At 49.2% G+C, this 15,164-nt stretch overlaps 1 protein-coding gene and 1 non-coding gene across 2 annotated transcripts; one reads left to right on the forward strand and one right to left on the reverse strand.

Moving 5' to 3' along the window:
* Positions 1 to 743: 743 nt before the first annotated feature.
* B0T26DRAFT_t270 lies at positions 744 to 863 on the reverse strand. The gene has a single exon. It is a non-coding gene; the product is annotated as a tRNA-Ala (tRNA).
* A 5,906-nt stretch (positions 864 to 6,769) lies between these two features.
* On the forward strand, positions 6,770 to 12,854 carry B0T26DRAFT_838710 (uncharacterized protein). Its single transcript, XM_060447531.1, has 4 exons — positions 6,770 to 7,748; positions 7,813 to 8,247; positions 8,300 to 9,979; positions 10,057 to 12,854. The coding sequence occupies exons 1-4, from the start codon at positions 7,140 to 7,142 to the stop codon at positions 12,778 to 12,780; spliced, it is 5,448 nt and encodes a 1,815-aa protein (XP_060289801.1). The 5' UTR covers positions 6,770 to 7,139; the 3' UTR covers positions 12,781 to 12,854.
* The last annotated feature ends 2,310 nt before the right edge of the window (positions 12,855 to 15,164 follow it).

The raw sequence follows: 15,164 nt of genomic DNA on the forward strand, positions 1-15,164 counted from the left end.
ATAAGCTGTAAGCTAGTCAAGAAACGCGAGCCTAGGAGGAAGGTGAAACGAGGAAAGAGAAGGAGCTAAAGGTCTAAAGTTATAACGATTTTCATCTTTTTTATAGCCACTGGTATAACTATTCTTAAAAGGATAGTAGATAGAGCTCGAGGACTACTAGAGAATAGAGCAAGGAAGAATCGTCACGATGTTGTCTCCAGACCTTATCTACGAGGGGTGTCTCCATCACATCTAAGGAAGTGGCCGGGTGTTCTAGCAACAAGTCGGAGGGCTGCCTCCTTATTAGTATATGCTGTAGCACGGCCAGAAGCTCCAACTATCCTAGCTATTGCAATGCCACATATTAAAAAGGCATCCACAAGCAAGGCTGGGGAGTGGGGGGGGGGGGGATTGCAGAAGGGTCGGTAGGGCAGATGGGACTGTATGTATAACTGCATTTGACGACATCAAGGTGGACATCGTCCGTAATAGAATTGCAAGACTCTCTTGCAACCCAGGCCCGCCCTTTGATGCCGAGCTCGTAAGTTCGGAGAACATGCTATGACGGCTGATTTATGTGGTTAGTTGACGCATTCATGCTCTGCCGGCTCTCCTTTTCGCCAACATCTCCCGACTGTGTAGCTTCCTGCTGTCTGTTGTCAAGAATAGCAGATGGACATGTGGATTCAGTCAACGCCCTCCGTGCTCCGCGGGGGTCATGTTCACCCTTTGAATCGACAATTGAGGGTAGGTGACAAAAATAATGGATTGCACAGGATTCGAACCTATCACCTCCCGGACACGCCACACGTTGAATGCTGCAGGCTCGGGGCATTCAACATGTCGCACGCATGCCGATTGAGCTACCACTGCGCCAGCAACCCTAAGATGGAAGAGGAACAAGGAAAGCGAATAAAAGAAGGCTTGGCGAGGACGTTGGCCACGGAGGGGGGCATAGTTGTAAGGAAAGAGCTCCCCAACACGGCCACACACAAGCTCCTTCCCTCAATCTAGACCCATAACCTGAGCATCCCAGCACACTCGCGCTTCTCATCCTGTTCCGTTGCCTGCCTCTTTCTCAAACTCTTCAATCACACAGCAGCCATCCCCAGTTGTCACAGCGACCACGGTTCTTCTACTGCCTTCAGGTCTCTTGACCTAGCCTGACCCAGTGCACGCTCGCCCTGTGGCTATCTCTGTCTCCGTCTTCGTATGTTGGTTCCCTTCTACCTACCGTCCTTTCGGCCCCCTGGCACTAATCTCGCAATCATTTAGCAATTGCGCAGTTATTAACCTGCTCGAGCGTCTCAATAATGGCGGCTCCATTTCCCAACGTATGGGTCTACCCTCCGTTCTAACATTTGCTCGAGGCGCTGGTACTAAAAATCTCACTCTAGGCTACGGCATCTCAGCTGCGCTCCCTTGCGCGCACTGCTTATAAGCAGTGCGAAGAACTCGAGCCTTTTACCGCCGAGTCGATGGCCGCGGGCGCTGCCATCCTGAACCACCAGTTCCGTGACCAGCTAGTGTACTTCGGCATCCTCGAAGCTCTAACCCTGGATCTCGCCTCACATCCTATCCCTTCCACCGCGGAGAAGGCTGTTATCTTCCACCGAGGCACCGGCGACATTTGGATCGCGGTATATGCGCAGAAGGGTGAGCGCTTGGTCTTGGTATATGACGGTATTGGAGGTGGGAGTGAATGGAGGCTTTGAGCTAGCCCGAGCTACACGGATAGAGGGTTACAGAGCCACGCTCCCTGCAAAGCTTGAGCAAGATCCGTGGTTCAAGAAGGACTTGGTCGTTTATGACGGAGGTATCTATACGACCTGCATGCCGAGCGCTTCCGGCTCTTTCTCGTTGACTTGGGCAGAGTGGCGTGCGCAGGATTGGCCGATCGGTCTTACGAATCAAGACCAGTATGAGTCTGGATGGATTTGGTGGCCCACAGCGGATAGGTATAAGAATCCCAAGCCCCAGGAACCATCGGACATACCCTGGGTGGATATCATCAGGCGAAGATTCAAGCGCGTCTCTAGTGATGGGAAGCTGTCATCTGTGGAGGGACTACACTAAATAGGACGAAGGTGGCTGTGGAGTCTATTGGAGTTCATAAGCAACGACTAGGGAGATGATAGCCGGCATCTGATTCACATCCCGTATTTAACACGACCGGAGATAGCTCAGCTATAAAAGCACACAGTTAAAATCACCACTAGTCTTTAGCACTCAACCTTAGATCTTGTCGTGGGCAGGGCGTTCTTTTCCAGGTTTACACGTATCAGATGGGAATTGATTGGAGCCGGCTCTTAAATATCTCCTTTGACTGCTACCTTGGCAAGCTGTACAATCATCGACTGGCAATACAGTGTGAAGTTCTTCTCTACTGCTCTGATAAAGGCCGCTTCATGAGAAACGTGTCCCTGTTTCTCTATTGTCAACAATTCTGTGCCAATGTAATTCCACTGGTCAAAGTTCTGCCCCCTTCTGGCCTGTTGCAACGAACACATATCCAGAACAGCACCCAAAAGAATGACTCGAGGTCGTGCATGAACGAGTGTTGCTCGCCGAGAAGTATTCCAATAGCCATAAAATCCCTTGTACCAGTCTTTCCCCTTACCCCCGAGGCCCTAATACGCTGCTCCTTAATGCCAAAATCCATGAATCCGCAATTAGCCTTATTAATTATGAGATTGTTAATAAAGATGTCTCTGTGAAGAAGCCTGGCTTTATGTAGCAATAGCTTGTATCCTTCAATACAATTGGCCAGCGCGAGAATAGATTCCTCCAAGAGCTCGCCTTGTAGATAGGTTCCCAGTAGTCGCTAAGAATAACACGCCGATGCAACTCGATCTACCAGCGCATTGATACTAGATTTAGTCCTTATGTTAGCTCCGCCGGGGGTGAGGTGGGGGTAGGCTCTCTCTCTCCGTCCAGCCGGAGGCGCTCGTAGGGGCCCTCCTCCGAGGGAGGAGTGGACGGCTATTGTCTCTTTCCTTTCTTCGTCCGCGGTGGTAGGGTAGGTGGATTCGCAGGCTAGGCAGCGCCCCTAATAGCCTTGATTTCTTCCTTAGTGGGCTTTACAACTTTCCCGTTCTCGATCCGGGGTCAGGCGATGCAGGATCTGTCTGTAGGGGAGTGCTCTCCGTCAGGGTGGCCAATGAATAAAAAATATTTGATTGGCCAAAAATAAATATTCGATTTGATGACTAATTGAATATTTTTCGAATATTTGAAATATTTGTCATCCTACCCCGCAGTTATTCCTCACCCCACCTCCTGACCCCTCCATCAAATGCCTCATTCACCATTATCACCACCACCACCATCACCACCATTACCACCACTACCACCATTACCACCACCACCACAATGTCTTCCATTATATCTGACGATTCTTTGGCCTCTGGCCGCTCAAGCCAAATTGCGAGGGACCACGCCCGGCCACCTCGAGAAGATGAGCCAACACATGAGGGCAAAAATCTGATGTTTTATTGCAAATATTGCCCTGATTTTGGAGCCCAAAACACCTCAAACTTCAAAAACCACCTTCAATCCAAGCATCAAATTATCATCAAGACCTCTCGAGCAGTCAATACACCAAGCAACCTTGCTTTACAAAATCTATACGACCAAGCGCTTACCACCAACCAAACCTCAGAGCTAGATGCTCTGATTCTTACGAAATCTATCAATAAAAGGGTGATTACCGAAGCAATTGTCACTCTTATTGTCACTCACAACCTCTCCTTCCGAATAATCGAAAGCCTAGAGTTCCACACCTTCTGCAAAGCCCTCAATCCAGCACTTACCAACGAGATTATCTCATCGCATTCTGGAATCAGAAATCAGATTGAAAAGTCCTGGCTTTACCATAAGGACATTGTTCGAAAGAAACTTCAGTCAGCATTATCGAAGATCCATATCTCCCTCGATGTTTGGACTTCTCCGAACAAAAAACTATTCCTTGGAATTTGTGCTCATTTTGTGGACCGGGAGAGTGAGAAACTTTCTAAAGCACTGATTGCCCTTCCTTCAATTCCTTCACATCACGCCCAAGTTCAATGTACAGTGTTATTCTCTGTCCTTGAAGATTTTGGGATATATCAACAACTTGGCACAATCATCAGCGATAACGCCTTTACAAACGACAAACTATGTGACCTACTTAGCTCTATTCTTCAAGAAAAAGAACTGAGTTGGGTAGCGGCAGATAATCGGATTCGATGCAACGGCCATATCATCAACTTGGCAGTTCAAGCTTTTCTTTTCCAGGAGTTGGAAGATTTAAATGAAGAAGATGAAGATTTCCCAGAGAAGCAAAAAGTTACCTTTCGCAGTTTTGGCCCTCTTGGCAAACTTCATAATATTGTTGTTCACTCCCGTAGCTCTCCTTCTCGAATTCGTCAATTTAAAGACCTTGCTAATCGGGGTATTCCTCTTGATAATAGTACAAGATGGAATAGTTGGTATGAGATGTTGAGAGTTGCTGTTGAGAAAGAATCTGCAATAGATTCTTATTTAAAGTTATGGTATCAAGATCTTCAACATGATTTCTTATCTCCACAGGATTGGGAAACTCTTCGTTTGGTACTTTCTTTTCTGAAGCCATTTTACCGTGCAACAAAGGCAACTGAGGGAGATCTTGCTACCATTGACCGAGTTCTTTTCAATATGGACATTCTGGTTCAACATTTTAAAAAGAGCCTTCTTACTTTTCAATCTGATTCTTTCTTTTCTTCTCGGATTCAGAAAAGCTGGGAAGTCTTTGATAAATATTATCTAAAGACAGAGGACTCTCCTTATTATGTGGCAGCTATTATTCTTCATCCTTCACGTCGGACTTTATATCTCAAACATAACTGGGAAAAAAAGTGGGTTCGGCCAGCCATCCAGGCAGTTAAAAAACTGTGGGATGACTTTAAAGAGCAAGATTTCATTCCGTCAACTCCATTGCTTCCAGAACTAACAGAAGATCTTGATGACGATTACGACATCTTTGCTCGGAATCTTCAGAATTTTCCACAGCCACAAAGCAAAGATGACTTCGAAGAATACATATCAGAGCCTGCAATTCCAATCGACAAATCACCACTCACTTGGTGGTTAGATACACAGCAGCGGAAACGGTGGCCTCAGCTTTCACAATTCGCAATCAATATGCTATCAATTCCAGCAATGAGTGCAGAGCCTGAACGAGTTTTTTCAGGGACTCGTCGTACAATATCTTGGGAGCGGATGAGATTGGGCGAGACTACTGTTGAGATACTTGAGTGTTTGAAGCATTGGAAAAGGTCAAGGTTGATTGAACAGATTCGGATTGAGGAGGATACTGATCGGCAATAAGCGAGATTAAATATTTCAAATATTTCCAATCGAATATTCGATTGCTTAGTCATATTTATTCGATTCGAAATCGAATATTTTTTGCCCACCCTGTTGGCAAAGGTAGATTGAAGATTGGCTATCGCATGAATAAAAACGGTACCCTATTAATAGTCTACTTAGCATTATGGAAAAGTAAACTGAAAAGCCAAGATGGAGAAGTACTCACAATCATGCCTGCGTCCGGAATGAACGAGTAATTACCTCCACTAACTTCTGCGATAGATTTTAAGAGACCGGATTTTAAATTATAGCCAAATCCAACCGTATGGATGGTTGGTAGCAAGTTCGTTTTACGTAATTGGGAAACATATCCCTGAGGAGGGCACCTATAGTACGGAATAAAATTATGTAAGAGAAGGCAGGTACGCCTGATCAAGGTGGTCACAATAGAGGCAACAAGTAGGTCGAGCAAGGACTGGTATTGGCGTCAGACTTCAACCTGGCCCTCGCAAAGGAAGGTGGGCGAGGGCCGTGGCTTATATACATGCTCAGGGCTTTGTGTGCTTTGTGGCAACTGGCAGTGGCTCTGCTAGTTGGTGACAGGTGTGGGTATGTGTGTTTCCTTACAAAAAATCCTCCTAGGACGCCAAGATGCCCCTAACATTCCAAACATCAGACCATCACATCCTCATTTAGACCCATCCAACTTTGCTAATCCGCTGCAAACTTCAACATGCGAAGTTTTCGCCGCAATCTCCATCCTCTCGTGTCTAGATGCCATTGTTTCAGTTAGCCCCGCCGTCGGCCACGACGCTAATACTGAGGCTACTGAGCTGCAGGAGCGGGCGAGCTGCAACTACAATGTTGGATGCTATTGTGATGTCCAGATACAAGGCCAGGTTAGTAGTTTTACATATATAGATTGAGAGCTGCAAGCTTGAGCTACGAGTAAAGCTGACTAACATCTTTAGTACTGCGGCTGGTGCGACCAAGTCGACATCGGTAGCGCGCCTATCACCGACATCTTTGAGTGCAACCCGGACGGTAACTGTTGCAGCTACGGTCCTGCGACTAAGTGTAAAAACAAAAATACTGCTCGAGGGTTTTGCGCCGCTTAATTTTTGATGGTTGAGACCCTGTGCTGGACATCGGCCTTCTGCCAGCGCTTTGCAGCGTGCGGCTTTGCAGCCTCCGTTGGCTAAGCAGTGTGCGAAAACCTCCTCTGTACGAATACTGGGCACGGTGGTCTGAATGCTGGGCCAATCAGAGCTTGCTCCACTTCGACTTAGGCTTCCTGCCCGGTGGTGGCGTTGGTGTATTACAGGCCCGGGAATGATAACGGATGGTGCTAACGTACCCGCTAAATTTTCAGATACCTTTCTTTCGTGTTCAATCCCGCCACCACCGTTGCTCAACCGCTCCTTCGATCCAATTGGCAGTGTTACTTATCTCCCAGTCATATCTGCAGTTCTGTTCTGTCGGCAGATCATAACTTGGGCTTTGTCAGCAACTCGGACCACTAGAAACAGCAGCCAGACGCAGCCAAAATGCAGCACAACCCCGCACAGGACCACCACTTCAGCAGAGGCATGCTAGTCTCCCCCACGCAGTACATATCCTTGCAATCTGTCAGCGATTGGAAACGCAAAGCCTGTTAAGCCTTTTCCATTGCTGAATCAGGCCAGATGTGCATCCATTGGGCTGCGCCATACTCCAAGACTGGAGTGAATCGCTTCTTCTCTTCGCAACTACGTTCAGACTCATTGCATATTCCACTCACCACTACCTGGGCTGACTGTTTGCACTAGAAACAACGTCTATACGATTACAAAATGCGATCCCAGCTCCTCCAACGCCTGGCTAAGGTCAAGGCGAAAGTTAGCTTCGCGAAAACAAGCGAGGACGGGGGAGGCATCCCCAGCGGCCAAGGGGGGGGTACTAGTAGCATTTCGCTCCCACCAACTCCCGCCACGTTTTTAAAGAACGATAACGACATGGCCCATGGAATCCATGACCCAGACACCGTCGTCAGCAACATTGCACGCGCGTCGCCCACTCCTCCAGCACGACTTTGGGAATCCGCCTACGCCAAGCTTCTCGCCAATCCCGAGCTCGCCTCGCTCGTTGAAACATTTCAACAGCGGCTAGGCGAGTATGGCGAGATCAATCCAGTGACTACAGACACGACGGCGCTCGAGGCAAGTGAAGTGGACGCGGCGACACGACAGCTGCTACGAACCCAGCAACTTGCCCACGCCAAGCTTGAACGACTCTCAGACACATATCTCTCATTCCAAGTTGGACAGAGGAAGATTGTCGTTCGAGAACAGGTCTCCAAGGTGGTGAAATTCGTGTTAAAGTTCAAGGATGTGATTTCTTCAGCCATCTCAGCGGAGCCGCATGCTGGGCTGGCCTGGGCCGGTATTTTAGTGATCCTCCCTGTAAGTGCCGACAACAACTTAACACATCAGGTTTAGCTACTAACAGGTTTGCCTCACTGCTAAGATGTTGGAAAATATATCCAAGCAAGATGAGGACGCCTTGGCAGGCGTGGAGCTACTTTCGTTGTGGCTTGTGCGATATCGTCTGATCGAGGACGAAGTTATAAGTTCCACTGATAAGCCCTACGGGCGGCAGAATGAAGAGGCTGTCACGACAAAACTCGAGACGCAAATTATTGAGCTCTATTCCGACATATACGCTTATCTTATGAGGGTCGTCGTCGAGTACACCCGTGCCAAGCCCATCATGATGATGAGTAAGGCTGTCTGCCGGTACGATTGGGTGCAAATGGTAAAAGAGATGAAGAATAAGGAGGAAGAAATATGGAAAAGCCACGCCATCCTATCTTCCATAGCTGTGAAACAGAGCCTTGAGACTCTGGCGGTTAGCAACGATGCACTGAAGGATCTCATGCAGGCTACTGTGGCGACGGTCAATGTAAGCGAGCCCATGGTCTATTTACATAGAGGTGCTGACCAGGCTGCCTCAGGCATCGTATGACTTCAGCCTGCTTACTTCCATCCAATCGGCAGATCAAGCCTTATTCGACTCTCGAGAGGTCCGCAAACAAGGCAAATGCCTCCCCGGAACCCAATGCGCCACACTTGATGCCATCGGAGATTGGTTGGACGACCCGGATAGCGAAGTCATATTTTGGTTGCATGGGATGGCCGGTACCGGGAAGACTAGTATTACTCGCACGGTTGCCGACGCGCTTGACGAAGGAGTACCTTTTCGACCTCTTGGGTCCATGCCTCGGATGGCTGTTCTAGGGGCGAGCTTCTTTTTCCGCCTAACTAACGAGAGAATGGATCCTGTGGAAATACTGTTTTTCACCACACTCGCCAGCAGCCTGGCCCAGCGGACACCGCTGCTCCAGGAGCATGTCATCCGAGCCATCAGCGAGGAGCGCCGTTTCGCTGGCAAGGACCCCTCCTTCCAGATGGACCATCTTATTCTCAGGCCACTCTTATCGCTAAGCAGCAAAACAGAAGGCCAGATGCTGGTCCCGGTACGACTGGTGATAGTCGTTGACGCCCTGGACGAGTGCAGCGATGACGTTGAGGCTCAGAGAATCATCGAAATACTTGGGAAGCTCAGAGAGTTGGATGGCCATATTCAAGTTCGGGTCTTGATCATCAGCCGCCCAGAGCAACACATCAAAGACGCCATTACGGACCAGGGTGCCCGCTTCTTAACTCTAACCAAGGTTCCCCCCTCGGGTCCAGGAGATGGGGGCAAGGATGATATTACGGTATTCCTCGAGCATGAGCGACGTCGGATCGCTAAGAGCCGCAAGCTCCGACCTAACTGGCTCTGCGACGAAGATATCGCTCAACTCCGAGAGATGGCCAATGGCCTATTTATTCACGCCGCAACTGCTTGCCGCTTCTTGGATTGCCGACTTGAGCCCGAGTCACGCCGGGAGCGACTTAGTAGTGTTCTTTCAGGTGGTTTGGGGGACGGCACGCCACAAGCTAGCCTCGACATCATTTACCGCCAAGTCCTTGGCTTTCGCACAAAGGATCTTCGTACAGAAGCTGAAAAGCAACGTGCGTTTCGAGACCTCCGGCGTATTCTAGGCACTGTCGTGGTCGTGTTCGAACCAATCACAAAACCGGCACTCGTCAGTTTCTCTTCAGACGATCAAGGAGCTATGTTCTCGGATGAATGGCAAGAAGCGGTACGGTTTGCTCTCGACTACCTTCATTCCGTCCTCCATGTTCCTCACAGTAACTCCAGACCTCTGGAACTCGTCCACTTGTCATTTCGCGACTTCCTCCTCGACGAAGAGAGGGCAGAACACGACTTTTTCATTGCTGAGTTCACAGCCCACGAATATATCCTTTCGAAATGTCTCTCGGTGCTCCGACTTGAGCTTTTTCAGGATATGTGTAAGCTTCAAAACCTAGGAACTCTGACTTCCGATCTATCTCCGAGCCAGGTCAAGAAGCATTTATCAACGCCACTTCGATACGCCTCTAGCTATTGGGCTCAACACTTGGCCAACCTGTCCAAGTCACAGCGTTGGGCTGTGGGGCTACACGACGAAGGCGAGATTTACAAGTTCTTGACGACACAATTTCTCTACTGGCTTGAAGCTTTGTGCCTGATCGCCAAACCTGGGACCCCAATCCGCGCCATAAACCTTGTACTCGACTTGATTGATGTAAGTACAACCCCGCCAGTCGATTGCTCTTGGAGAAGCAATATCAATTTACCGCTCCAACTGACCATGGTTTCCAGCCCATCACCTCACCCAAATTAGCCTCTCTTCTCGAGGATGCTAAGCGGTTTGTCATGAGCAACCAATGGATCATCGAGAACGCTCCGCTCCAAATATACATCTCGGCGCTCATCTTCAGCCCCGCTCGAAGCCTTATCAGAACCCAGTTCTCAGGTCTTATTCCCGAGTGGATACAGCAAATGCCCAAAGTTGAGGAGCAGTGGAGCCCCGAGCTCTACGCCGTCGAGCTTGTTACACGGTACATCAAAACTCTCACATTCTCCCACGATGGCAAGTTGTTGGGGGTTACAGCTCTGCATCAAAGGGTTGAGGTATGGGATTCTCGTACAGGGACCATACAAGCGACATTTGAGGAATCTGGTTTCGCGCCCACTCGGATTGCATTTTCTCCCCATGACTCGGTTCTCGCATTGTGGTCCGCGGACGGTTCTATCAAGTTGTGGCATCACCCGACAGGCGGGAAACTTGAGATTGAGCCAGCATTCAGCGGGGGTAACAAGAACCGTGACAAAATGCTTGCGTTTACGGCGGACGGGAAAACGCTGATAGCGTTGACGCACCAGGGCGGTCCCGTGAGAAGATGGTCTTTGGCATGTCAACGCCCGGGGGCTCTTTGGCCCCTTGTGTCGACAGTGGTTCAAGACGATCGCCTACAGGATCTGGGGCAGATTGTCCCTACCGAAGGGATTCTGCGCCCCTCGGTTTGGGATATCCAAGATCGCGCGCCATCCTCGAGGGGACGCGATACATCTAGCATATACGTACGAGATGCGGCATTCTCAGCCCGCAACGAGGTGCTCGTGTTTGGTTGGAAAGACGATTCGGACAAGACGGACGACCAACTTGAAGGGATCGTTCTTTGGTCGGAAAAGTCGCAACGCACTATCCGCACTTTCAACCATTTCTGTGACCCGTTCGCAATCTCGAAAGATGGAAATTTCGGTGCCTCCTTCTCTTCTCACACATCTCTAGACAGCTGGGAGCTGAGTGTTTGGGATGTGCAAACGGGCAATGTATTGACAACAATGCCTTTGGTTCTTGGCCAACTGCCAGATACGATTGCCGTGTCACACATACCGGGAGATGGAATCAAGCTTTTTACTTGTTGGTCTAACGGAGCATCCAACCGCGGCAGGTTCTTTTATTTCGACTTGGCTTCAGCCTCGCCATTGACACCTTCCTGGGACCTCCCTACCATCATCACGGATCCCGGTGGTCCTGGCATCGAAGTCTCTGGGGACTCACAATACCTAGCAACGGTAATCGGCGATGCCGTCCAGGTGTGGGACCTGCAGGCTATATTGTCCATGAAGCGCGAGGAGACTAGCTTGTCTCCGAGCTCAAACATAGAGTCCGTTAGTCTCCTCTCGGATGACCGGGTGGGCATCATCTCTTGGACCTATACAGGCATATCATATGCTATCTGGGATATCTCGACCGGATCCTGTTCCGAAACACATTACACCTGGGGGAACCCCTTTATGGGCCCCACATCGAAGCCGATCTTCTCTCTAGACGGCCAGCTTGTGGCTCTGCAGAAAGGGAACTTTGGGGAGGAGCATATTGTTGTCTCGAACACAAACATGACACAAGTCTATGCTAGCTTTGACTTGGATGGCGAGGTTTGGTTTTCTGATGATAGCCAGGTCCTCGCAATTTTGGGTAGTGGGAGGAGAAACATCCGCTTTTTCCGGAGAGAGGGGTGGGAAAATAAGGTGACGCTCACGATTGACAAACATGAGACATTGGTTTACGTCTCCTTGTCCCCCACGGCCGACTTTGCGATCGTCGTGGTGAACATCGGCGAAGAAGGGGGGGAAGACCAAGAAGTTGGGGGAGCCCTGCGCTTATATAACTTGGCCACCGGCAATCTCCTCGCAGCCTCCGTGGTTGGTCGCCAGGTGGAGACAAAGAATATGTGGCTTAAAGGTGTTTTAAAAAGCCCGAACATTGCATTTTCATCTTCGGGGAACAAATTTGCATTCCAGCCGGCTTGGAATTTCTATATGGATCGGAGTTTACAGCCAGACTGGGAGAAGGTCAGCGACATAACCAAGCTCACGATGGTCGACACGTCATCGGGGCAGATCAGGGACGTGAATATACCGAGACCACTGTCGGAAATTTTAGGGGAATCGCTTTTCAAACACACATCAACGGTCGTATTCAGCAAAGACGGCAGTCGTGTCGCAAGTCTTCTTAGTTTTTGCCCTGGACGTGCACATATCGCGGTCATTGACCCTAGAACTGGCCAACAGATCCAAACAGTTCTGGCAGACTCTCATATCAACAATCTAGCCATCTCAACAACCGGATTGGTTGCTGGCGTATCTCCCAGAGGCTATGAACAGAAAATCACAGTCATTAGTCTTTGGGATGAGAGATCTGGAGGGAAAATAGGAAGTTACGAGATTGACGCCATACCAAAGGGAATTCAATTTGACAGCGAGTCAGGCTGCCTAGTTGATCTCATTGGCCGCTTGCCACTCCCGAGATCGGACGATCACGCCATCGAACCCGATGGCGTTACCAAGGACAATCATTTCTGTCTCCATGTCACGGATGAGTGGATTTCACAGGGATTTGAGAGGTTGATCTGGCTTCCTATGAGATTTAGACCGTCTTCGAACCGTGACGCTGTTCAGGTCAGCGGGGAGAGAGTGGTGATTGGAGCGAGTGGGAAGTTGATCTGCATGGAGTTAGATCTCGCGAAGTGGCGCTAGAAGGCTGTATCAAACTTCAATATCTGTAAATTAGTCTAGGCTAGGTGGAACTTGGTGAGGACTGTCAAGCTGCCTTTCATTGACTAGTTTTACCTTTCAATTTCGCCTTGCATGAGCTTTGGCCAACAAAATTAGGTCAATAGTGGTTCTAAACCATCGAATATTGGAGCTCAGCCACAGCTCGAGCCGTGGCAATGCCACCCTGAAGTTTTCCGTACACCCCAGTCAGCAATCAGTCCGGGGCGTTCACGGTGCTTACAAATATGAATAGCGCTGCCCGTTCTCGCAGTAGTGCGTACACTACAAGATTACGTAGTGCAGCTACAAGACCTTGATTAGAGCGCTAAGGGAAGGCTTTGCTGGTGCGCCGGCACACAGTCCTCCTGACCCAAAACTCTGTATGGTCGTTTATTTCCCTGACGTCAACATCTCGGTTGATTTCATAATGTCAACGCAAACTGCGAACCAGTATAGCCCCAATTCTCATTCAACTACATACCCTCCATTCCGGGAGATAAAAATGCCAACTCTCGGTCGTAACAGCCGTCATCTTTTTCAGGGATGCTGTCGAATGCGTTAAATCCATCAATTCTTTCTCGATCCGTCGACATGAGGATGAAATTTGTTACAAGCTTTGTGCAGATGTTTTGTGTTGTGAACTCCCAGACTTTCCCAAACTCATCCTGGGAAATGCCGACTATATCTCCATCGTAGTTAGGATCCTCATTTCGGCGGCTGACAAAGTGTCGCAGAGTTAGGTTGATAATCCCACTAAAATCGATACCATAGGAGAAGTTGAGATATTCGCAGGCTGTATCAGCAACCACTGAAGGGTCGGAGGAAACTGTGAGAAACTTGTTGGGGACATGGAAATAAAGAATCAGGTTCTTTGCCGGTTCCGGTGGAGGGATGGAGGGACCGTTGATAAGCTCCAATTCGCCCCTTTCACGTAGGGAGGTTGTCATCCCCTCCGTAGGGACGAACTCGATTTTATCACCGACAAGTGTAAATACTCCCGACGTAGGCATAGTGATATGTGCAATGTTGTAGGGCTAAGGTCGTGTGGAAGTAGGAAACGTTGCAAGAGGGATGATTATTCTATTCTTTCTGGCAATCTTGCGGCGAGACCCTCTTATATATACGCTTGCGCACAGGCCCTGGAAACCTACAGGGCTTCTGAAAAGGCTGTCGGTTTCGCCTTTGGCGACCTCTGAAGAAGCTCCTGCAATGCATTACATACGTCCTGGTAGATGATTTCTAAGAAAAGTAGCTATGAACCCTGAAGCCTCACTGAGCCAGGGACTCTATAGTAGCTGGATGTAATAGTACCTGGGTAAAGCACTCCCATGCACCGGTGTGCCTCAGCTACCCAGGGGGTTGCCCATTAAACGGATGATGCATGAAAACCTTTTCAGAATAAAGCAGTAGATGCTAGAAGCAACCGGAATCTGCTGAGCATCTACTAGGATAGCTACGGCGACGATACTATACCAGCTACAAATAATGGGCTTCAACCACTGTAGATAAATTGACATCCTTTGAATCCCTTGAAATCTGGCACACTTTGCTTATCTGCCTACTGGTATTTAGTCACCGATATCTCCCCCTCCCCTCTCCCGGCTGGCCTCCAGCGTTGTTCAGCTTCCAATGACTCCTCGGCTGCCTCCTGAAATCAAGACTCCGCTTCTTGGGCGGCTTGATATCAAAAGACTCCGGAAAAGCCTCGAGCTGCCCAGGTTCGGACTTTAAGAACAGTACAGAATGTTTCCTAGCTGTTATACCCTGGCAAGAGTTCCGGACTGTGTAAGGCACGTGAAAGGTGGTGGACACACACACACATAACGGGTGTGCAAACAAAGTGAACAAGTGTAAGCAAGTCACGGAGATCGTGAGCAGTCAAAGGATGCTCCAGTGCAACAACGCAAAGCAGTGTTAACAGTGCAGTGTTATTATCGTTACTGAAGAGCGACAAAAAGAAAAACTGGACTGGTGTCGTAAGGGCTTGTGAATATATGTATTTGTCCTGCCGAACGGCCGACTGAATGAACCCGAATCTCGAGTCCATCAACTCGGCCGGCGTCGTGGACCCGAACCTCGGGTCCTGAGCTTCGGTCGTGTTCTAATTGGCTGTCCTGGGATCTACTTACGCTGGATGCCTCAGGTTAGAGGGTGGCCCATTTCATGGGTCGTGACATCCCAGAGGAGCAAGACTGCTTTCGCCATAACTATCCCAGTTGCCCTCAACATCCTTATCCTCCTCATAATCTGCACTATAGCCTTCTTCAATAGCATCTAGTGACAACTTCCTGAGGGGTGCAATCTCGGCCACGTTCGCGCTATGCTCTATTCACGAGCGATACGTACTTACGTACGTCTTATACTCT

The sequence above is a fragment of the Lasiosphaeria miniovina genome (assembly GCF_030549165.1).
Source record: "Lasiosphaeria miniovina strain SMH2392-1A chromosome Unknown B0T26scaffold_8, whole genome shotgun sequence".
Classification (NCBI taxonomy): domain Eukaryota; kingdom Fungi; phylum Ascomycota; class Sordariomycetes; order Sordariales; family Lasiosphaeriaceae; genus Lasiosphaeria; species Lasiosphaeria miniovina.

What these genes read in the sequence shown, in the direction of transcription:
- B0T26DRAFT_838710 (XM_060447531.1), top strand. Translation starts at nt 7,140, where the DNA reads ATGCGATCCCAGCTCCTCCAACGCCTGGCTAAGGTCAAGGCGAAAGTT. An exon ending in GTATTTTAGTGATCCTCCCT is followed by an intron (nt 7,749 to 7,812) that starts GTAAGTGCCGAC and finishes CTCACTGCTAAG; the next exon opens with ATGTTGGAAAATATATCCAA. An exon ending in TTGTACTCGACTTGATTGAT is followed by an intron (nt 9,980 to 10,056) that starts GTAAGTACAACC and finishes CATGGTTTCCAG; the next exon opens with CCCATCACCTCACCCAAATT.